We start from the raw sequence: 22,275 nt of genomic DNA, 5'->3' as shown, positions 1-22,275 counted from the left end.
ATCTGTTGGGGGGGGGATTCAGACACGGACCAGCTCAGAAGCATCAATTTCTTTTATATGAACTCTGAAATGTACAACCACAAAGCAGTCTTATTAAATCTATAGAACACAAAACATGTTGTTACAGCATACAGAAATAACAGTAATTGTCCTCAAATTTGACTGGTTCACCTTAACAAAATCTCAAAGTGAGATTTAAGTGCAAAATGTTTGCGAACAAAATATGTACAGTTAAGCAGGATCCTTTGTTCTTCTACAGCAAATGAGCAGTAGTCTCTTTCCTGTTCCCTTTTTCTTTGTGACCATACAGTAAAAGTAGAACAACAGCAGGTACAGTGGAGTCAAGGGGAGGGCGGGCACAAGTCAAAAAGGAGCTGCGGGAATGTCTTAAAATCAGCAGTTACATGTCGAGAGTCAATAAAACCGAAGCGCGCAAAGGGGAGGGCTTCCTCAGTTTTGCGTGGCGGTGCTGCACACTCGGCTCATGTGACACGGGTGGCAGAGCAGATGAGAGTCCAGCGGGAAGCACTGCGAGCCGGGCTTATCGGAGAGCTGCTTGCCACACTCCTGCGGGGGGGGGACAAGGAATGCGTACGGGAAGTGATGTCAGCTAGCGCAAACAGAAAAGGCGTTTGGTGTGCGTCACTCACCTCACAGTGGTAACACTCAAAATGGTAGTCCTTGTTCATGGACACAACCCTGAGGATCTCCTCGCTGCCCTGCAAAATCATTCCAGAATGAACCAGTTTCTGGATGAATTGAGCGAGATGTGAGCAGGGACAAGCCGGGACCAAAAATTCGGCCCATTTATGTTTGGATGAAAAATAATCGCGGAGGCGGGGCTGTGGAAGCCGACGAGCTTGTCAAAAATGACCAACTTTGGAGGCCATTACAGCACTCACCTCAGTAGGCAAGATGGGCTGCAAACAGGCAGCGCACTTTGGGGCAAAAGTCCTGCGGAGACGGAAAAGACAAAAGTTGAGAGACGAGTGACGTCGAAGGGGGAGTACGGGATGCGCCATACTTGTTGTAGTCGGCCACGCAGTAGATGTTGCTGTGCTGGTCCACGGTGAACGGCACCCCGTCCAGGGCCTTGGCGCACACCACGCAGCGGAAGCAGCCGGGGTGGTACGAGTTGCCCAGCGCCTGCAGGATCTGAGGCCACAATGACAACATTGGAGACACCGTTCGGAGCTCTCCGTTTATTGCGTCACTTTGGGAGTTCAAATAGAAGGCAGTGTCTGGCCCCGGAGGTCTGGCCCCAGTGTCTGACACTCGCCATCGGTTCCCACCAAGTCTGAATTTTCTGGAGGTCGAATTTGGGATTTGTTCATTCAGAGGGACCGCGACATACTCCGCGGGGAATCTCCTGGATTTTCTCATGTATTCAGAGCTGCGGTCGGGAGACAGCCACTGAAATAGTCTTTTTTTTTTTTTTGTCACACGAGAAAGTCAGTCATGACATTTCTACAAGGGGGCTGCTGTTAACAATTTTGACATTAAAACCGTTTGAATCGGTTGCAAAATGTTGGTGAAAACTTTTCCTCGGAATTTTGCAGCAAAGTAGGAATGTTGAAGTCGTGGTGGACTTGCCTCGTTTCTACGTTCTCGAGAGAAATGTGGACTTCAAGTGGGAATGTTGACTTTTTCAAGTAAGAATGATTCATTTCTGTCAAGTTGGGAATTTCCTTAAGCGGAAGAAGATCATCTTTGATCTGAGAATTGTTGAAATGAGCTCAAAAGTGTTCAAACATTTCCATTGGGGAATTTTCTCATGGAAGATGGGAAATTTGTAATAAAGTATCAATAGGGAACATTTAAGATGTTTCCTCCCGAAGGTCATGCAGATTCCACCCCAATACCAGTTCGAATGTTTGACTTGAAAGAAATGATTTTTAAGAAAAGGAAAACGAATTTCTGGTCATTCGGGGAATGTGAGCTGTGGTTTCAGTTTGTCGAGACATGCGGAAAGATACAGTATATTTCATTTGTTTCAAAAAAGAATTTGAGTGGCAATTTTTTCTCACGGGAAAATGTGGAATGGTGAGAATAGACGGCGCGATCGATGTTGGGATTGGCTGAGACGAGGAAGGACAAGTTCGATTGAGAAAGAGTGTCGTCTGTGTCCTCTTTGGGGTCAGGGGAGGGCAGCTCACCTGTTCCAGAATGAGGTGGCCGCACACGCTGCACTTCTCGGCAGCGGCCTGGAATCCCGAAAACTGCCGAGTACAAGAAAAGCAATGAGGAGTTGGCAAAAAAAAAACAACACAAGCAAAAGAGGCTCACCATGTAATCTTCTTTGCAGTACACCGCGCCGTTCACGTTGTAGAAGTCCTTGTTTCTCAAGGCACGTCCTACAAAAACAAACCCCTTTCAAATCCATTTTGCACAGGTTTACGTTTACTTGTCTTTTTTTTTTTTTTTAACTCACCACAGGACACGCAGGTGAAACAGCGCGTGTGATAAAGGCTGTCCAGAGCCTGGCAGGCATTGTCCGCTCCGTACACGCCTTTTCCGCACTTGATGCAGGTCCCTAGAGGGGGGACAGAAACGGGGGGCGGTTAAACCTGGGGTGAGATTTGTGTCACTCCTTCCCAACGCCTGTGGGGGGGGGGGGGGGGTGTTCACACCCAGGAGCCAGGCCCGTTTGCTCAAATGCTGCTGACATTAAAGGGAACTTCCAACACTTCCTGTAAAGCCCCTCCACCCATCTCACGCGTTCTTTAAGCAGGAAATTTGCACTCTGCCCGTTACCTGAGGCGCAAAATGGTGGCAGTTCATTAGGAGGAAGCCCCTGGCGGAGCCACGGCCGAGAATCAACCAGGAGCCATGGCTCGTTTTTAGCTAAATGGGTCAGTCAGAAATGACGACTTCATTTCCATGCTTTTCAAATTGAATAAAAAGCAGCCAGGCAGTACGAGCGGTGCGATCGACCCCCACCTCCCCCCAACCATGCCAGCCAGCTCCACCCCACTCACTGTGATCTATTCCGGGATCTGCCCACATTTTTTTTTTTTCTTATGTGGCTGAGGGAGTGCCACGCAAACAGAGCATTCTTGCGCGCTCCTCAATATTGGCACCACGGGAACGCACGGGTCCTTGAAATAACCTGTCTGGAAAAAAAAGGCCGCAAGACTCTTGACATGAGAAAAGGGACAAAAGCGCATCCCTGGAAAACACTCGAAAATATTTTCAGAGGAAACAGTCCGCGAACATGATGCACGCGAGTACGTAGTACACCGTGTGTCAGCAAATGGGGGAGATTGAACGCGCGCAATGGGGCGAGCAGAGATAATCGATCAATTTAAGTCGAGACAGCTCCAAATATTCAGTACGAGATATTACATCTCATTTCTTTACACAATTTGCACTGGTGGTCCGGTCAAGGCCACCGTCAGTGAACTTCAGGTGGCCTGACACAGTTGTGCGGTGGCTCCGGGCCATCGGGTCGCTGTTAATGTCAGATCCTGCGTGAAATCTTTTGTCTGTGAAGATGTGTGCAGCACACCCTTGCTGGCGAGATGTCACAAGGCAGCCCGCGGACTAGCAAACTGCCAAACACCAACGGGAAGGCGCACATTTGCCAGTTCGATGGAGCCTTGCCTGCAGGACGCACGCAAGCTCCAGAGAAGCCGTTCTGCATACCCTTGCCGGCGAGCTGACGAGAGACAGCCCGCTTGCTGAGTGACGTGGCCAAACAGCATCTCTAACGCACCCTTCCCAGTGAAATTCAGTCTTCGCTTTAAACACGAACAAAATCTCTCGCACGTTATGCATCCGCTTGCCGGCCGGAACGCGTGCACCCCCACTTGAGCGCACCCGCCAGTGAAATCCAGCCAGCACACGCGCTAGAGAACTCCAGTCCACTTTAGCGCATACACTTGTTGCGAATCCGTGTTTCACAGTGCGGCCTAGATCTCACTGGTGAAGGTGTACAATGCGGCAGGTCTTTGGCCGTCTTTTCCACGCCGCCCAGCAGGGTGACTCTCTCTGGCAAGCATATGTTTAAAAAATAAATACATTTTTTTTTAAAAACAGTCTGAATCTCACCAGTGAGTGTGGCACAGTGGGGCTTGATCTTGCCAGCAAGTGTGTGCTGCGGCCCGCTGTACTCACTTCTATTTCCGGAAGCACAGCCCAAACTATGGTTGAGGGAGTGTTTTTAAAAAAAAAAAGGATGCATACACTTCCTGGCGAGATGACGAAATGCAAAGCTCATATTTCTTTCCCAATAGGCAAAGCGCTTTGCCGGTGTGCGTCCCCTGAGGGAACGCATACCTGAGCAGAAAAACAGGCAGCGGCACACCGCCCCAACACACACACATACGCACACACACACACACACTGAAGCATTACTGTGGCCTGAAGTCACCAGGGGAAAACACACCCTGCCACAAAAAAACGGCACACACACACATTCATCCAGCCACCGTAACGCACACCAACACAACACACACTGGGCCCTACGCCGCCTTGTGTGACTCACACTAGCGGCCGGCGCTCATATCCCAACCATGCAATTTTCTCAGAGAGTGTTATTTTATACAGTTAGATGCTCGGCGTCAGGTAGCAGCAAGCAAACCTAAAAATGGTTTTACGATATCTTATCATCGAGTTAGTCCGTAATACTGCCAATCAAAGGGCCCGTCTCCAACTTGTCCGGGTCGGTTTTAAAACACGTCCGCGTGTCTCAGCAGGTTCGATGCGGTCGAGACAGAAATGTGACGGGGAAAAAAAATAAAATAACGAACTTAGCCAGAAATCCAGGCATCGTGTGACCTCGAGCGCTATGCCCTTCGCGCCGGGCATGACGGTGTCGCGAGCTCACAAGTGTGGTCGTCGTCATCGTGGGCATTGCGGGACCATTAATGTTGTTGCGAGAGCAGTTGTTGTGGTTCTGTGGTCTAAACGCCTTCATCCTGTTTTTCTTTATCTCGTGTCTGTCTACTCCGTGGGGACGGGCAAGGAGCGACATGAAGAATCGGTATCGATTTATTTTAACGTATCGTCTGCTGGCACCAGCCACCGATGCTAAAGGCAAAAGAAAAAAAAAATCGATCTAAAAAAATCTGACATCAAGGAAGTCCTCCTCGGCAGTCGGTGCCACTGTTTTGACTGCGGCGGTTTGACACATCGGCGAATCATCGTCCGCTGATGACATTTCATATAATCACAAGTCATCGCGGTATCAGCACTCGCTATCACCGAGTACTCCAGGAGTGGATGCTGATACTGCGATTGGACAAAAACAGAATCTGGCCTCTTACCAAAGAATTCCTGACGGTTCTCGGCAGCGTCTCGTCCGGCGGGAGCCCCGAGATCCTCCTGAGCCTTGGTGGCCGACGACGACGACGCCAGCGCCGCGCCGGCTTTGGTCATAGCCGTCAGCGCCAAGGGCTGTTCTTTGAGCATGAGGCCCTCCAAGAGACCGCCGCCTTCAAGCGCCGCGTCTCTCAGGAGAAGCCGGGTCAGCTCTTCTTGGTAGCGCGTCCCGGGCAAGTCGGAGTGGCGGCTCTTCTCGCCCGGCGCGACGTCCCCTTCTTTGCCCCTCACTCCCGACCTTTGCTCGTCCCACCACTCGGGGCCGGCTTGGTAGCACGCCGCGGCGGGACTTCCCACCGCCGGCGGGTACGAGTGCCGGCTGTCGTAGGCGCCTTGACGCATCCCGCCGCCGAGGTATTGAGTCCAGGCCTCCGCGGGGGTCCTCCCGTACATGGGTCCCGTCTGCAAAGACGGGGACTGCTGTTGCGGCGGGATGGAATAGCGGGAGTCGTAGCCCAGGCTGATTCCGCTGGTTCGGTTGCTGCTGCAGCGGCTCCCCATGGGGCTGCCACCCCCTCCGCCTCCTCCTCCTCCTCCGCCCCCGCTGGCCGTGCTCGAGGCGAAACTGGACCGAGGGCTAACCAGCACCGACTCCTGGAGGCTGAAGGACGAACACGGGCTCAGGGCGGGCCCCGGGGGGTAGAAGAAACCGTCGGCCAAACGGTGCGGTGGGTGAGACAAGGATGCGGGTCTCGGGCTCTCCCACAGTTCGCTCCCCGTGCTCAGGCGTTTGTAGAACAAAGCCTCCTGGAGGGAAAGCCGCTTGTGTCTCTCCGGTTCCGAAAGGTAGCCCGTCTCGGCCGTGCCTCTGGGAGCTGACCCGTAACCGACCGCGGCGGGGTACGGGGGCAGCGGCGGCTGGGAGAGGAGCTGCTGCCTTCGGACCAGCTGCTGGAGCTCCAGGGAGTAGCGGCGCTGGTTCAGGGACGCCTCGTGACCCAGAGCCTCGCATTCGGGGCCCGGGCCAGACTCTCGCCGCAGGTGGGAATCCAGGCCTTCGCCCAGGTAACACGAGGCCCTTTGCTGGGGGGAGCGACGCCTCAGCGGGGCCACGGTGGAAGCGTGAGGCGCTTGTTCTCCATCCGGCTGCACAGACGACGGCTGTGGAAGTTGCGAGGGGGGCATCGCCGAACCGGGACCGCCGCCGGTGCTGCTGTTCCCGTTGCTGTTGTTGGCGTTCCCGACCACGTCTGTTTTTTTCTTGGAGCTGTTGAACTTGACGCTGCCTGAATCTGTGAGCTTCAGCTTCTCCAGCAACTTACTTATCGGCCGATCCATGACGTAAAACGCTTTCCCCGACTGTTTCTATACCCGCAGATGCAGCTCAAAAATGACTACCCCGGATTGATTTACTGCAGAAAATAAATAGCTAGATAAATAAAGACCAAAGGGGTCAGTGGGAGGACTCAAGACATGACTTAATCCTTACTATTTTACCATCAGGCGGACAACGTACGGGCGCCCCATTGGACTAGTCAGTGCAAGCACACATCCAGGACGCTTCTAGCGGTGGAGGGCCTCCTTTGTGGCCCCTCGCGTGGCTCCACATCTGCATCGTTCCCAAGTTTTGCTAAGTTCTATTTTTGGCTCAATGTGATGGGGAAGTTTAACTTCTTTCATTGGCTGCCAAAAAAATGATACTCAAGACAACAGATCCCGCCGTGCACGACTCACCCGTCTCCTGCCATTCATCTCGGGAAATAAAAACAACAACAAAAACTCGCTCATAGTCCACAAGAAAAGGTATGCGGTGCTCGACCCCGTCCGGTAGTGGAGAAGTTCAGAAAGACAAGGGCAACTCTGTTCTACCGACTCGTTTCCGTCTCAAAAGACCTACTCGGTATAAATGAAATCCCTCCCAGAGTGCATTGCACGGTGGACAAGTTTCTTTCTTTCTTTCTTTCTTCCCTTAAATAATGATTTACCTCCCCCCCTTTTTTTATAGCAGTCAAGTCAGCTATGAAAGGGTTAGCTCATTCCGGTTAGTGATTTTCAAACTAAATTAGAGTCACTTTCGTTGTATTAAATACAAACAGGTAGTGGAGCTTTTTGTTTTATTTTGACAGCCAGACACCGACCCGGTCGTTCCGTCACTGTTTCGTTTGACTCTTCCCTGGTTTTCTTTTATCAGTCAACGGCGGCGGCTTGTTACCCCCTTCTTCGCCCCCCCGTTGCTAACCGGAACACCTCATGCGATTTCATAGGAGTTCTAATTTTGTATTGTTGTATCACACACCGCTTTCCGACTTTACTTAACGCGAAGAAATTATCATAAGAATAAGGTGGTGCTTTCTTTGGGTGGCACTTTTTGATTGTACCAGCAGCCTGTGGAATGCGCGGAGGTGCACAATCGGAGTGAGGCGGCCTCCGGGGAGAGATGGAGCCCTTCACCCCGGAGTCCCCCCCGCCGCCGTCGGCCTTCCAGATCACACTCGCCCCGTTCGCCTCGCCTGGGCCTGCGAGTGGCAACTTGTCTGAAAAGCTAACAGAGGAATTCTTCTGGGCTTTAGTGCCGCAGCCATTCCAAACAATAGTTTGGAGCGTAGCAAATACAGAAACGGAACACCGGGTAGCACGTGTTTACCACATTAAAGCTGTTCTAACCTACTTATTGGCTTCACATAGACATTAGACCAGTGGTTCTTCATGAGTGAAAAATATATTTTTTATTTTTTACAAATTCAAGACATAAAAAAACGCATTTATTAAAACAGAAAAAACTTAATTAAAATACATATGTATACGTTTTGTTTTTAATTCTGCACAAAATGAACCAGCCAGTGATGGCCAAGCAGGCATGTCATAACTAATTGACATGTTGAGTGTGTCTTAACCTCCATGGCAGAGGCGCGGTCGAACCCCTGAGACCGATTCACCGAACCCCTGGGGTTCGATCGAACCCAGGTTAAGAACCACCGCATTAGACCTTAAAAAAAACTAATTTTCAACCAACATTCTCTTCGTCCCATTAAAATGGTTTGTAACAGTGCATTTTCTTAATTTCGTAGTGCTTCTCTCGGCTGATTCGAAATGCCACGATTGCATCACAGAAAAGAAACATCAATACTGTACGATGCAAAAACTCAAAAGCACAATAACAAACAGTCAAAACGTTAAATAAACGAATAAACTCCACATGGCATTCATCCTTCTCTCTCTCTCTCTCTGTCTCTCTCTCTCTCTCTCTCTCTCTCTCTGTCTCTCTCTCTCTCTCTCTCTCTCTGTTGTTCTGAATGAGCTGAACGGTTACAATTTGGAGTGGTATGAATCGATTAAGTAATAGATAGGTAGAATCTAAAAAAAACCCCCACAAAATTCTGTAGTGATTTAGGAATGTTGTCATGAAAACGTGGAGGACTGAAAAAAATGGAATGTGCTTAAATTGGTGGAGAAATGTAGATGAATCAAAATGTTACGTAGTTTAGAAACCACGCAGAGAAAACCAAATGGGCGATGTTGGCATCCTCTAGCGGCCATTCGGTATATTTGCAGGTACATTGACGTTTTTGGCCCCCTCCTGCCGTCATTTAGTGTAAGTGCGGGCAACATGGCGTCCCCCGTAAGGATGCTCCTTTTCTCCGGTGAGACACGATATTTTTAACTCGTGTTGAAATGGCCTCGCTATTCGAGTTGCTTTTCGTTTTAAAGTTGGGGTAGTGTTTTTGCTTATCTTTTTAATCCTCCGTAAACAGAACGCTGACGTCGTCTTAGCATGGCTAACAGCTAAGGCCAACAGCGTCAAGCGTAAATTCACCCGACTTTTATCATGTGTTGCTCACTGTTTTTTTGTTGTTGCTTTTGTGTTGCAGCGTTCAGACACTCCTGCCGGCGGCTGAGCACGACGCGGGGAGCTCAAGGGGGGGAAAAGTGGAGGAAAGAGTACGTAGCATTCAAACGTTACTCAGGTGTCAAACTCAAGGCTAAAACAGTGAACCCCCGCCTATTGGCGAACTCATGGAATAGCGATATTTCTACCTGAGCAGAAAAGTAGAGATACCGTACTCATATAATATGTACACATGTGTGTAGTTTCACGTTAATCACCGGCCACCTGACGATACTCTTTTATGTTTGTTGTTTAGGCATGGACTTGCACGCAGTGGCAGCGAATATGGGCCTCTAACAGATCTCCCCGATTGGTCTTTTGCAGGTACACGTTCACCGACACAAAGATAATATATCCCCTTCAGGCTCCGTGTATTTAATAAAGGATCCACTGGGTTCCAATTCTGCTTACACTGTTTTGCAGATGGCAGGCCAGCACCACCAATGAAGGGCTTTTTGAGAAGAAGGCGGGAGAGGGAAGAATTGGCAGTGAGTATTATTATTCTCCTGATTAAAAGACATATTTTGCATTCAACAACAATGTGCATGTGAGATGCGCGGGTATTCCACAAACCGGACATTTCACACTGTCATATCTTTTGAGTATTTGATCAGGTGAGTGACATGGGTGACATTTTTGGTAGCATCAAAAGCTACCCCAAAAAAAAAAAAAAAAACCTTTGCCATGAATTCATTTCTTTCTTACTTTGGACTTTTTGAAATGTCTCTTCCGCAGAGGCGCATCGTTATGCTCGACTCGGAGATCGACAGAGGCATTGAGTCGTGGCGACAAAGGCAGGAAGAAGCTCGAAGAATCGAGGAGCACCAAAAGTCTCTGCTGCTCAAACCAAAAGGGAAGCTACTCAGGAAAAAGGAGCCTGACAGTTAGAAACAGCCTGGTAAATAAGTCCCCTTCCCTATTTTGTCATTGTGAAACGTCAAGTTCTTTGTGGCATTTTCATACAATAAATGATATCGACTGATTTGGGGCCATCTTTGGGTATTTTCTGCTGGTGAAGTTTATCCAGCTTCCACTGGAGGGCAGCATTTCTCCACCAAAGGGGGCAGCAATTTGAAGGCTCAAGCGCCATTTTGTCCACTCTGCAAAGGGAGCCTCTGGGCAGGGGTGGACACAGTATGGTCCGGGGGCCATATGCGGCCCACTCTCTTCTTTAATCTGGCACACCAAGCGTTTCTATTAATTCAGTCAGTAATTGTATTCATTTGTTTTAACTAACTACAATTTAATTAATGTATACTGTATATTTTTAGTGTCAGTGTATCTTGTTAAATTATTTACTGTCAACAAAATAAATGTATTTTTTAATGAAAGAATTCATTGAGATGGTGACTGTAAATAGCTTTTAAAAAGTTACCACATGGATGTTAAAGATGTTTTTCTTTCATAATTGCTGTATTTATTGGAAATATCATTTTGAAAATACGCACATTGAACATTGTTACTTAATTGGGGAATTTAAAATACACAGTATGGTGATTTTTAAATAACCAGAGTGGTTTATTGTAAATAATTTTTAAAATAGTCAAATAAAAATGCAAGTGATTAAAAAATAGGAGAATAAAGTGCTTTACATATTTTTTTCATCAACCAATTTGACTACCCTAGTGATTTATTACATCGTAAATAATATGTCTTGGTTCCCGAAACACCCCGGTGAGGTAAGTGTTTCTTCGATCCGATTTTGCGGTTCGCGCCGCACCATACTTAAGGTGTTGATGCCGCTTCAAAGTGGAGTCAGCAGTGTAGGATGTGACTTGCAAACAATGTTTACCCAAAGAGGTAAGCCCGCCATAAATGATACTTTTGCTGACCTAGAGGATGAGCTCTTGCCAGAATGTCCCATGTGGTCCGTGTGAGGCCTCAATTGCTCCTACCCCCAACTCATTCTTCCCCCCCTTGCCTTGTTTTGCTTTTGAGGAAATGTGAAGCAGATGTTGGTCATTGTGAGGAAGGGGGAGGGGCCGTGGTCTGTTTGGGTGAGGGGAGATCAGCTGACAAGACGGGAAGTCGATGACGGTGCGTCCGCATGAAGTTGTGACTTTTCAAAAAGAATTTCCTCCCAAAGATCGGGATACAACTCCCCATTATGAAGACATGAAGTTCTTTTTTTTTTTAATGAAATATACATGTACAAAGGACTCAGCCCTTCAAGTGGCACAAGTTTGGAGCACCTTTCTGCTTTCCTTTGTTGTCATTAGGGGGTAAAAATGAATCCGTTTTGGAATAAGACGAGAGCACTGTGAATACTTTCCAGATGCACTGTGTGTTGTTACTTAAGCAGTGAACCAAAAAGGGTGCTGCGTCATTATTACTTTTTCGCAGATGGTTTCCTGAGTTGGAAAATGTAGTTGTTGAGGTGCCACTATGTAGGTCACCCAGACAAAAAAGAATCCAGGTTAAACTGCAAGCAGCCACTTCCTGCCAATGCACGGAGGGGCCAGACTGAGACACTGTGTCAGCACAAAAAAAAAAAAACACCTCATCAGTATTTCCCTGAGCAGGGAGAGAAGTTGCTTGGCAATAAAAAGGCACAAAACAATCTCATTCAGTTTTATTGATACGCTCATCATTATAAATATAATTATCATCGTGAGAACATTTTTTTTGTTTGTTTGTTTTTGTTTTAAGAAACTCTGCACCATGTGTTCATGAGTAGCATCGATAATCGAGCTAATGTCCGGTAAATGGTTCAAGAAATAATCACCTGATTTGATTGGAATCCACTCCACGCCCTGTAAACTGGGATTACTCGCTTGATCATTGTCGTGCTGTGCCTCTGTCCAGCAGAACTCTTGACAATGTACAGAAGCAAAAGGAAAAAACAAAACTAGCCAACACCAATAACTATAACCGTACTTATAAAAAAAGAACACAAATTCAACAATAATTAAAAAACTTTTTTTTTAAAGAATTGCACCATATTGTTGGGATCTCTGCCGATCCCCTTTTCTGCCCGTAGCTGTGCAGATACAAACACAAGAAAATTCTGTACCACATGGACTATCTATGCAATCTCTGCTTGTGCCACATTTACATCTGTGGACACAATATGGATATACAACAACAAAAACATGTATGTAGAAAAATTGCATCCCTGTCATTTTGGGCATTTGGATCCTAAATGCAACGTCTTTTTGTATGTTTGGCGACAGGAAATGGATTTCATGCCTCGCAATCAAACAGCAGTTCAGCCGGAGTCGTCCAGTTAAGCATACATGGCTCCCAAAAAAGTTTGGGATTTTGGGCTTTCCGATCAAATCTTCGGATGAACTGAAAACACGCCAGAACCTTTCCAGGTTAATTCAGTTTGACCTTCCTGAAACGTCTCCCAACTATTTCAGTCCTTTTTCTCCAATTTGCCCATTCTTTATCAAGCAGCCGAATGGCAAAGTTCCCTTCAGGCGTCTGATTCCTGAATGAATCCAAACTAAACCGAGGACATTCGTTTTTTTTGCCTTTCTGTGATTCCTCCCAATTTCCAATTCTGTTCTAACCTGCTGATTACAGTTCAAGCTAAGTGGCCACTTCCCTCCTAGAACGTCCTGCTTGAAGCCTCACCCGTGCGTTCCCAGAGTCGAGTCAAAACAAGTTCACTTGTAAAGGATCTGGAGCATTTTAGGTTCATCCAGGAACAGCAGCCGCAAACTCAAAATCCCGAACTTTTGGAGAGAAGTGTCTTTAAAAGAGGATAAACCTGGAATATGAGCAAGAAAACCGGGAAGTCACTGTCTTTTTTTGGGGGGGGCATATCCCTTCTGGAGTCAAGGTTGTAGTCATCTTCTTATTCTGTGACACAGTACATGTAAATAGTTACCATACAAATACAACAGGTTTGGGTTTCGATGGAGCACATACTGTGGAAACCACCCAAATATTTGGACATCCCGACCATCTTCTCAGTGCTTTTGCCGTTCTGTCTCCCAGTTTTCGTCTTCATCTGGCCCTCCCTCGCTGATGTTTGGCTCCCTTTGTGGTTGTCCATTAGTCAACGGTGCCTAGACCTTGTCCAGAAGTGATCTCTGGCAGTAGAGGAGGCGGCGGGGCGTGCCGTATTTCCGGAAGAACAACAGCGCCCCGAGCGTGGCAACCACCAGAACCAAGAGGAGGAGCGGGATCACCACGGTGACCGCCCCGATGCCGCCCTGCGCCTCGTCCACCTCCAGAATGATCACCTCCTCTTCGCGGCCCTTCTTGGGTTCTTCGCCCTCGCAGCCCATCCAGTCGCTCAGCACAGACTTGGGGTAGCCCGACTCCACCTTCATGTACTGGTTGTTGAACTTCCAGTACTTGTTGGCTTTGTAGAAGTATGTATACGCTGTGGGGAAAGGCGGCTCGGTCATTCGCTTGCTCAGGAGAAGCACTCCGGTTCGACTTGTACCGTGCCGTACTTACAGCCGTCCTCGCTCATAATGGCGGCCTTGATGTTGTCCGGCGCGCCGCTCCACATGGTGATTGGCTTCGGGTAGCCTCTGTCCACCGTGCGAGTCCTCTCGTTGAAGCGGTAGTACCTACGCAGGCCGCAGCCGTGTGAGTATGGTGAACGGAAAGTCAGAATAGGTGCCAAGGAATAAAGTCTCAAGAGATTTATGTGTAGGGTGGCTGAGACGGACAACGGGCAAACTCACTTTGTGCCTCTGAAGAAGTACGTCTGTCCCGTGGGGGTGTAGAAGAGAGCTGCGTCCATTTTGTCTTTGGGGAGACCGGTCCCGATGTCTTTCAGGCTCTTGGGGGAATCCTTCTCCATTGTGGACTCGCTGAAGACCCAGTACCTGTCACCTGTTGATTCGTTTGGCTTGTTGTTAGGGTCCAACACGGTTGCCAGAGTTGGATGGGAGTAAGAAACGCTGCGCCATCAAGGTTTGGCTTTCTCAACACGCGCGCACGTCACTACTCCACAAAAATGGAGTTCACGTTCACAAGCCCCAACTGCCACCAATCAGGAAGGAAGAGCTCCCATACGCAGATTGACAAACAAGTGAACAGCCACGAAACATTCTGGGCCGTTACACTTTGAAGTCAAGGTACCACTGTATAGCAGAGACACAAAATACTCATTTCTGACCACAAAATACTGACCCGTGGCCGCAACATCGGTATAAAAGCACGCACAAAATGTTCATCTGTGCGTTGAATATCATTCTCACGCACAACGTGGAGATCTGCGTCTGCAAATGGAGTGCAACTTTGCTAGAAATGACGATAGATACATAATTCATTCCATGGTCTATGTTTCAAGGGGTCGTACCTGGCGCTCAGAAAGCTTTTTAAATGCTTTTGAGACATAACGCTTCCTCGCGATAGCAGGCTTTTTAGCAAGTCATAAGCTCAGCGTCAGCCTAAATTGAAATTCCCGGATCAATGTCGCGTGGAGCTTACCCTTGAAGAAAATGAATTTCCCATCGTCCCGCTCGTACGCGGCGTTGATGTTGGAAGGCAGGCCCTTCCAGAAATGACTGATAGGCATGGGGTAGCCCGGAAGCACCTTGTTGTTGCGCACGCGCCAAAACCAGTTGTCCTGGAAGATTCGTCGATAGTCATTGAACGCGGTCACTTAGATCAGCTTGAAAGTGACGTTTGAATCGTGACAATACCTTAAAGACAAACTTTTCTCCTCTGAGAATGGCGATTGTGTCAAAGTGTCCCTCACAGATGTCTGGGCCGTGTTCCGGTCTCTTGGGACTCGAGGACTTAGTGGGTCTCGGCGGAGGCGGAGGACCGCCTGTCTTGGTGCCTGGTGGGGGATGAGGCATTGTGCCCAATCGGCGTAAGTCCTATCCATTTGCTACGCTAACGTTTTCACGGCCCGTATCTTTGGACGAGTCTGTACCGTATATGGCTTGGATGCCTCTGCGGTCGTCATCCGGAAGATAGAAGTTGTCCGTGTCCATCCACTGATAGAAGGGAGCCATGATGGCTGAGGGGTTGTTGGAGTGCTCCAGACCCAGAGCGTGACCCAGTTCGTGGACGGCGACCAGGAAAACATCATTCCCTTGGTGGAAAGTAACGCAGTGTGTGGTTTCATTTCGGGGGTAAAACGAGTCGAAGAGGAGAACTTTAGAGTCGAAAGTGTCTTCAGCTTACCACCCTGGTCCACGTTGCCAGTTGTCCAGGGCTCGGCGAGGTCAAAGTGCGTGTCTCCGCCAATCCCCTGACCGGGGAAGTAGGCGTGAGCCAGGAATCCGCCCTCGCCGTCAAACGGCGTGCTGTCGCCGTGGAAGCCCTCCGAGAAGGAGAGCATGATGTCGGCGTACTTTTCCACCTTGCCCCGGATGTGGCTGTAGGGGATCTCCCTGACAGTGAGCGGGATGGCGCTCTCCCACACTTTGAAGGCCTTCCGAATGGCCTCGTAGGTAGCGCGCTCGCCCACTTTGGGGGTGTAATTCTCGATGCTAGGGCGAGAGCGAGTCATTTAGACTCGATGCGCACACGGACAACAGAGAATTGCGGCGTGTCATCCTGACCTGAAAGTCACCTCGGACTTGTCCCACTTCAGTCCCTGAACGGCGTATCGCTTTCTCCGCAGGTTGCTTTTGAGCTCCGGCCCGAATTTGTCCGGAACTCCGCATCGTGGCCGGTTCATCGCCCTGTCGATGGTCAAAGCAAACTTCTCATGTCTTTGAATTGCGAGGACATTCTTCTGGATTTTTTTTCCTCAAGACTCACGTTAACGTGTTGGCGTCAATCGAGCCGGTGACCGTCAAGCCGTAGAACCTCTGCATGGCCGCGATGGCCGTCTCGATGGACTGCGGCGAACGCATGGCCTGCGCTCTGACGTCACCGGGCGGTAGGTAGCCATATTGCTGAAGCCACGCCTTCAAATAAAATCAGAAGCGGAGGGCAAACCATTAAAACCTATTTAGGGGTTTAGTTAGCGAAGTATTCAGCTGGAGCCCATCCCACCCCTTGGATTGGATTGCCGACCTGTTAGAGGAATCTATGAGCAAAATTGTATCATGTTTAAAGTTTCATTTAATTTGGGCACATCGAAGCGTTTGGGTGCGTATCCAGCACCCCCAAATGCCTGCACACAAAGGCGCCGGCCGTCTGGCCGGGGGACTGTTGAAGTCCACAATTAGCACGTCAATACAGGTGGACAACCACAGGGGAGAAGGCGACACTCGGTCACAAAAGGGGAATGAATAATTCGGGAACAGCGGTTGAGCAACAAAAGACGAGTTGAGAACACCCGTCGCGCCCAGACGACATTGACCATCCGCAAAGTCTACAACATGCTAATTCGATGTAGACCAGCCAGAAAAGGCGCCAATGTACTGGTGGTTCAAGTTGGAAAAACAGGTAACCAATCACTACCGAGGAGCCGGACCGGGGTGCGGCATGCAAACATCGGGGGCAGTGTTTTTCTTGTATTTTGCATATGTTACAATAAAATGTCGAACTCGCGGTGGCGGGACGGAGAGTGTGATCGCGGAGCAACTAACCGTCGTTCGCTCTCAGAGATCCGCTCCCGCCGATATTGAAGACAATTTTCCTGTGTGCCGAGTCATTTCTTTAACTTTGTCCGAGAAAATCTCTGACACGACCAATCACGGGGCGCATATGAACAAGCAACACCACAATCAAAGATAACATCAAGAAGTGAACTGGTTTTCTAAGTTGTTGCGCGGCGCAGTGAGATGACCGTATGAATGAAACTTGTACAAGGTGCCTCTATTTTTCGTTAGCTGAGACTGAGTCCTTTTTAAACACCCGCTTAGATTTCCCCGTACGATTAAAGAGGAATTTGGACAAGGTTTCTCTTGTGCGGATCTGCAGGGGGCGGCCGGGTATGCATGCGTATTGTGCGTCTGCTTACAGTTAGCTTCCGATGCTTGTTCGGACCTGCGCGGCACACTCGGACGGGCCTCACGGATTGCGCGAGCAACGCAACAGTCTCATTTTATGCCCCCGGTGCCGAACGTTAAGAGTGTAACTCTGTGCCCAAGTCCAAACATCATCCTCTGAGAAAAACTTTGGTCAGCGCGAAGCCACGCGTCTGTCTGGACTCCCGCAGCCAAAGACAACTCACAATGTCGGAAAAGTAATGGAGGCCATCGTCTCACTGTTAGTGGGTCAAACAGATCCGCTGCTTATTCTTCGCATGAGAGGCGCACCCTTTTTCCATTACCGGGGCTCTTTTTAGAGGAGTACAGTATCTCGGGGACATTTTGCCATAACCTCTTTAGGGAATATGATGCTCAGTCTTGAGTCATTCACCTTACCTGCTGGGAAAAAAATGTTGCTTTTCTAACGTCCATTTCAGACTGTATATACAGTATATATTTTTTAAACCCTTTCATGCACCCTGTAACCTGATAAGCTGTCCACTGTAGTAGCCGCTTTCCCTGAAAGGGTTCAATTTCACTTCAGCACAGGAGTTGAATCAGAACCTCTACTTTAACCACAGTCGGGGTTTAATTTTTTTTTTTGGGGGGGACACAAGTATCTGTCCTTCCACCTAAGTAGCCAGTCAGTCTACTTTCGCCACCTCTGCTCTCTGCCAAGCCCAAAAGGGAGTCGAGCAAGATCTCCAACCCTCTCTCCTCTCACGCTGGTTTTCTCAATTCTGCGACAGCATGTGACTTGGAAGAGGGAGAAATGGAGTGAGCTGGGACACACGTGGCTACCTGTTGGTGATGTGGCAGCGCGGTGGTTAGGGAACAAGGTTCACTTATGTCCACACATGGTGGCAACTCTTCTCCTTGCCTGCACATTCTCATCATAATCGGCGCCATCCCCCCCCCCCCCCCCGGATCGGCGCTCCAAACATACATGAAATTGGTTTTATTTGGAAAATGGTTCGGTTGTGGGGGTCACTGTATTTGTCTCTTCCTGGTCCATCAAAATATTGCTTCACGTGAAACTGGTCCATGGTGCAGAAAAAAAAGGGGGGGTGCTGCTTCGGATAACTTAAACGTATTATTGGAGTCATCCTCATTGCTTCCTGACTGCTGCCACTGTTTCCTTCTTTCAAGAAAAAAAAAAAAAAAAACGAGGCCAATGGAGCAGGCGCCATCAAAGCTTCTATTTATCGAGACTTGAACATGGCTGCTATTGTTGGCCACGTGTGGCCCGTGGGCTGGCCACTGCCCCTTTGGGTAAACACACACCTGAGAGTGTGCAGTGTGTCTGCCGACGCAAATTCGCACTAAAACATGAGTCATGTCATGGCAAGTGGTGGGAGAATCTTTTGGAGGAACTGCTACGGCAAGCCGCTTGAGCATCTCTTTCGGTACGGCCTTCTACGCTGAATTGTCCGCATACCAGGATGCTGTCTGCCCGCACTTGGAGGACAATTTGGCACCCCAATAGAACAACAACGCATCAGCAGTGACATTTATTCCAGTGCTGTCTTCCACTCGTATGTTTGGAAAGGCTTTTTAATTTGGGAACAGCTTTCAGGGTAGTGGCCACTAGTGGCCACTTGGAGAACAACAAGGGTGCCCTGACTCTCTTACATTTTTCCCAAAGTAGAATTGCAAGAATATGCTCGTGAAGATGTCGTGCCTCGCTCGCAGGGACGTGCTGGGAATCGTCGTCAACGGTGGTTGCCTCTTCCCCAAAATAATTTGGGGACGTTATGGTCACGGAGGTGCTTTGAAAAGTAGACGGTGACCTGATTACCACCCGGAAGTACTGCGGCCGTTTAGGAAAATGCTCACATTTTCCCCAAATTCCTGATGGCAAACCCTGCCCCTGCTCACTCGCAGTACCTACGAGTACTTGGATATCAACTAATGGGCAGATTTGATTCACAAGTAACACGTATCGTTCTACTGGTGTGCAGAATTGTCACAGAGTAGTGGAAGACAGTCATGGGAATGACTGTACATTATTATCGGAAGCCAGTCATTCAACGAGTGCGCTAAATAGTTTTGCTCGCGAAGCACATACTTGCGGCTTTCCATTAACTCGCTCTGACCTTGCCATGTGACTCCTTGCATTGGAATCGGATCACTGGAATTCTCCAAAGTCTTTCGGCGAACGAGGGGTTAAGGAGAAAACTGCGGTGTCCGCTTACATGAGGCAAGGTCAAGATATTCGACTCGGCGGCGGTAGGAAAGTATACGGGACTGGAGAGGGAGTTTGCAAGTATCGCTGAATTTCACTTTGAGACCAAGTCAGTTGTTCCTTTGTCTGTGCCAGCGGAAAAAAAACAAAAAAAACAATCACGTGTCCCCGGAATCTCACATTACTTGAATTTCTTTGCCTCAGCGACCCAGTTTCACACCAGAGCTGCCGAATGTGGCCCAACTCAAACGACGTCTTAAAACAAACCTCGTGGTTGCTTGGGGTTCGGTTGTTTGAGTTCCTTGTTTGTCCTTGACAGTTGGTCCAGTCGGCGTCTTTGATGCTCACATTGGGTCAAGATGAAGGACAATTAAAGCCAGATGGCTCTGAAAGCGCTGGCATCATCACTTTTCGGACCCCTTTTGTTTTCACTGCTACCCACTTCTTTCGCTCACAGGCTCCAGCGAAGCACTTTTAGTAGACAAACAGCACCGGTGAGACGTCACCAAGTACAAATACTCTTACCGCAATATGATTTTTTTTCTCCGCTCCTTACTTAGTCCAAGCAGACTCATGAGTTTTGTTTCCATCCTCCGAAACGACACACACAGAAAAAAAAAAAAAGACAAAGCGGTGAGTTTCTTCTTCGTGTTTTAGTCGAACGGGAACCAGGGACCATTAGCCAAATGGTCCCCGAATGGTCGCAATGGCGCAGACGGCCCCGCCAATCAAATTCGTATCTCGGTGCATGGCGCGCGGTACAATTCAGGGTACGTTTCAAAACGATCCATTGACATCTTTCCAATCAAAATTGATTTACCGATTTCAGTTGGTTTTCGTTACACCCCGAATGTATCTCCATACACGCGCCGAAAACTGATCTGAAGGGGGGTTCCAAAAAAAAAAAAATGGCCTCAAATATGGAAGTGCGTCTCCTAGTTTCTCCGAATGTTGAGCAACAACAGGATTGTTTTCAGTTCAATACACTGCTGCGGTTTCACCATGTGTGTCCTTGTCCACGCCCCTGACGTCACGTCCCCATTTTTTTTTATTTCTTTGAAATCACATGCTTTCACATGCAGGTGATGCAACATTGTCGCCGAGCTATTTTCTGTGCAGGACTCCATGGTTTAGTCGCCACGTCTTTGCCGTCTGTGGTCAGTGACTAAGGAGATCCTTCCCTCCCGCATCCTGCGCAGTCAAGTCAAAAAAGTGTGATTCACTTCCCGTTTTGGTTGCTTTTTCAACAGCTGGCACATATCGAGCGCATCAAACTATCATCAAATTGCCGCTTTTGGTGGTGAGCAATGTGTGAATCTTGCAGGGCGGTGCCGTGGGTCTTTACAGAAAAAAAGTCAGGAAACAAATAATAACACTATTAATGAAATAAATAATAACTAAATAACCCTCTCTGAGTTCTTCACAGAAAAAACAGGAAATAAATAATAACTAGATAACTCTCTCTGGGTTCTTCATAGAAAAAAAAGCCATGGAACATTAACTTTCTGTTGTGCCATGCACAATCTTAACAGATAAAAGTTCAGCTCAGTTGTCAGAGCAGAATCTCTCTGACACATATGAGCAGTCTCTTAAAGTTCTTGTGTTCCTTCCTTATAATCCTTTTGTAGGTTCCAGTAGGCTTGTAGACACCGCTGTTGGCAGTTAGGGGTTTTTTGGTTTTTTTTTTAACACAGTGACGGGTCATTTTGACCCGAGGACAACAGGAGGGTTAGAGGGCCGGACCAAATGTGCTGACGGGCCGTATCCGGCCCGCGGGCCGTAGTTTGGGGACCCCTGGTCTACACAGACGGATGAGAGCCATTCAATTTACTCCCCCGGAGAGAAAAATAAATCAATAGAACAACAACTTGCCCCTTTTGTCTCTCTCTGAACAAAGCAAACCCACCCCAGATAAACACGTCTGAAGAGGAGAATAGATCACCGCGAGTCACATCGCGGGTCAGTGTACGGGGAATGACCAGAAGCCGCGAGTTTATGACAAGACATTCCGTGGGGACCAGTTTTTTTCCATCCACTGGAGCATCATTTGCAGAACGGAATGGCTCTTGTGGATGGAAAATCCCAGTTGGTTGGGAGTTGGAGGTGTGGGGGGGGGGGGGGGGTGATTACATTTTTTTTTAAATCTCGCAATGGTGTCGAAAAGTGCAATTCATACTAATGCGGCCGTGACTTACCTCTGCTCTCAACACATCTGCGGTGACCGAAAAGCAGCGGATGGCGCAGGCCAGGGCGACAACCGTGAGCGGCAACATTTTCTTCTTCCCCCACCCCTGCCGTTGGATGAGCAACTTGCACAAATCTTCCTTGATGATCCAAGAAAAAGTTACCCTCGCGATTCTCGGAGCGAGCGGCGGAGTCGAATCTAAAGTGAGAACTCAAGACAAAGCGATGAACTCATCCCATCTGTTGTATCGAAATTTATCCCCCGCCCCCCCCCCCCCCCCCCGCCACTTTCCTTGGATTGTTTTACAGCGTGTGACGACGTGGTCGGAGCGATGGGTAAGCCTTTGGGTCCTCCTCCAGATGTGCTGGGGTATTTGTTTTTTAACTCTCTCTCTCCCTGCCTGCTCCAGGACGAACATAGGCAGAGACACATAGGTGCCGCCTCGAAGGCTGACTCATACGTCAACGCCATAATGGATGTGGCAAAATTTCACGATCTCTCACACACACACTGGTTGCTCCCCAAATCTACAACTATAAAATACATTGGAATCTTCTTACAAATCTTAAATGAATGTGTTTTCATTTGCTGGTTAAGCAAAGGTTGTGATGATTATTCTGTGTAACTTGATTCTAGACTGTTATCTTGGACAAGAACCCTGATTTGGGATAAGTACTTTATCTCTGACTAGAGTCTTTTCTCCAGACCAGAATTTTCTCTCTGGACTCATCGCAAGTGTATTTCCAGAGCAGTTGAAAACAACAACGGCTGTATACAAAGTGCTGTACATGGAGCAAAGATTTTCCATACAAGCGCAAACAACAAATGAATGACAAATACAATAAAAAACACAAAAACAGTCAAACTAAAAATCAAGTCTCATGCCGAGTCAAAAGCCCAAGAATGAGTTTTA

At 48.4% G+C, this 22,275-nt stretch overlaps 3 protein-coding genes across 4 annotated transcripts; 1 reads left to right on the top strand and 2 right to left on the bottom strand.

Annotated features, from left to right (window-relative positions):
- Positions 1 to 37: 37 nt before the first annotated feature.
- ajuba (ajuba LIM protein) lies at positions 38 to 7,205 on the bottom strand. The gene is made up of 8 exons (XM_086105296.1): positions 5,268 to 7,205; positions 2,432 to 2,533; positions 2,287 to 2,354; positions 2,157 to 2,219; positions 1,025 to 1,155; positions 903 to 954; positions 651 to 719; positions 38 to 567 (listed from the first exon to the last, which is right to left on the bottom strand). The coding sequence occupies exons 1-8, from the start codon at positions 6,598 to 6,600 to the stop codon at positions 451 to 453; spliced, it is 1,935 nt and encodes a 644-aa protein (XP_085961422.1). The 5' UTR covers positions 6,601 to 7,205; the 3' UTR covers positions 38 to 450.
- A 1,609-nt stretch (positions 7,206 to 8,814) lies between these two features.
- On the top strand, positions 8,815 to 10,531 carry mrpl52 (mitochondrial ribosomal protein L52). 2 transcript variants are annotated; one of them, XM_086105294.1, is made up of 6 exons: positions 8,815 to 8,903; positions 9,132 to 9,201; positions 9,405 to 9,472; positions 9,572 to 9,636; positions 9,884 to 10,046; positions 10,167 to 10,531. In XM_086105294.1, exons 1-5 carry the CDS (start codon positions 8,870 to 8,872, stop codon positions 10,034 to 10,036), a joined length of 390 nt encoding a protein of 129 aa, XP_085961420.1. In that variant the 5' UTR covers positions 8,815 to 8,869; the 3' UTR covers positions 10,037 to 10,046; positions 10,167 to 10,531. The 2 variants fall into 2 exon arrangements, with proteins under 2 accessions (XP_085961420.1, XP_085961419.1); XM_086105293.1 differs by lacking the exon at positions 10,167 to 10,531 and having other exon boundaries at positions 9,884 to 10,130.
- A 1,174-nt stretch (positions 10,532 to 11,705) lies between these two features.
- Positions 11,706 to 21,620, bottom strand: mmp14a (matrix metallopeptidase 14a (membrane-inserted)). The gene is made up of 10 exons (XM_086105292.1): positions 21,373 to 21,620; positions 15,833 to 15,981; positions 15,631 to 15,753; positions 15,251 to 15,558; positions 14,997 to 15,158; positions 14,761 to 14,900; positions 14,546 to 14,684; positions 13,795 to 13,945; positions 13,562 to 13,677; positions 11,706 to 13,484 (listed from the first exon to the last, which is right to left on the bottom strand). The coding sequence occupies exons 1-10, from the start codon at positions 21,448 to 21,450 to the stop codon at positions 13,165 to 13,167; spliced, it is 1,686 nt and encodes a 561-aa protein (XP_085961418.1). The 5' UTR covers positions 21,451 to 21,620; the 3' UTR covers positions 11,706 to 13,164.
- Positions 21,621 to 22,275: the final 655 nt, after the last annotated feature.

Source organism: Hippocampus guttulatus, chromosome 2 (genome assembly GCF_054856545.1).
Source record: "Hippocampus guttulatus isolate MCC_2025c chromosome 2, RoL_Hgut_1.0, whole genome shotgun sequence".
Classification (NCBI taxonomy): Eukaryota; Metazoa; Chordata; class Actinopteri; order Syngnathiformes; family Syngnathidae; genus Hippocampus; species Hippocampus guttulatus.
Note: the sequence above shows the minus strand (reverse complement) of the source record. Positions and strands in the feature narration are given on the sequence as shown.

What these genes read in the sequence shown, in the direction of transcription:
- ajuba (XM_086105296.1), bottom strand. Translation starts at nt 6,600, where the DNA reads ATGGATCGGCCGATAAGTAAGTTGCTGGAGAAGCTGAAGCTCACAGAT. An exon ending in GAACCGTCAGGAATTCTTTG is followed by an intron (nt 2,534 to 5,267) that starts GTAAGAGGCCAG and finishes TCCCCCCTCTAG; the next exon opens with GGACCTGCATCAAGTGCGGA. An exon ending in ACTGCAAAGAAGATTACATG is followed by an intron (nt 2,220 to 2,286) that starts GTGAGCCTCTTT and finishes TGTACTCGGCAG; the next exon opens with TTTTCGGGATTCCAGGCCGC.
- mrpl52 (XM_086105294.1), top strand. Translation starts at nt 8,870, where the DNA reads ATGGCGTCCCCCGTAAGGATGCTCCTTTTCTCCG. An exon ending in GGGGAAAAGTGGAGGAAAGA is followed by an intron (nt 9,202 to 9,404) that starts GTACGTAGCATT and finishes TTTGTTGTTTAG; the next exon opens with GCATGGACTTGCACGCAGTG. An exon ending in GGGAGAGGGAAGAATTGGCA is followed by an intron (nt 9,637 to 9,883) that starts GTGAGTATTATT and finishes TCTCTTCCGCAG; the next exon opens with AGGCGCATCGTTATGCTCGA.
- mmp14a (XM_086105292.1), bottom strand. Translation starts at nt 21,450, where the DNA reads ATGTTGCCGCTCACGGTTGTCGCCCTGGCCTGCGCCATCCGCTGCTTT. An exon ending in TGGCAACGTGGACCAGGGTG is followed by an intron (nt 15,159 to 15,250) that starts GTAAGCTGAAGA and finishes CTTTCCACCAAG; the next exon opens with GGAATGATGTTTTCCTGGTC. An exon ending in GAAATTCATTTTCTTCAAGG is followed by an intron (nt 13,946 to 14,545) that starts GTAAGCTCCACG and finishes ACGAATCAACAG; the next exon opens with GTGACAGGTACTGGGTCTTC.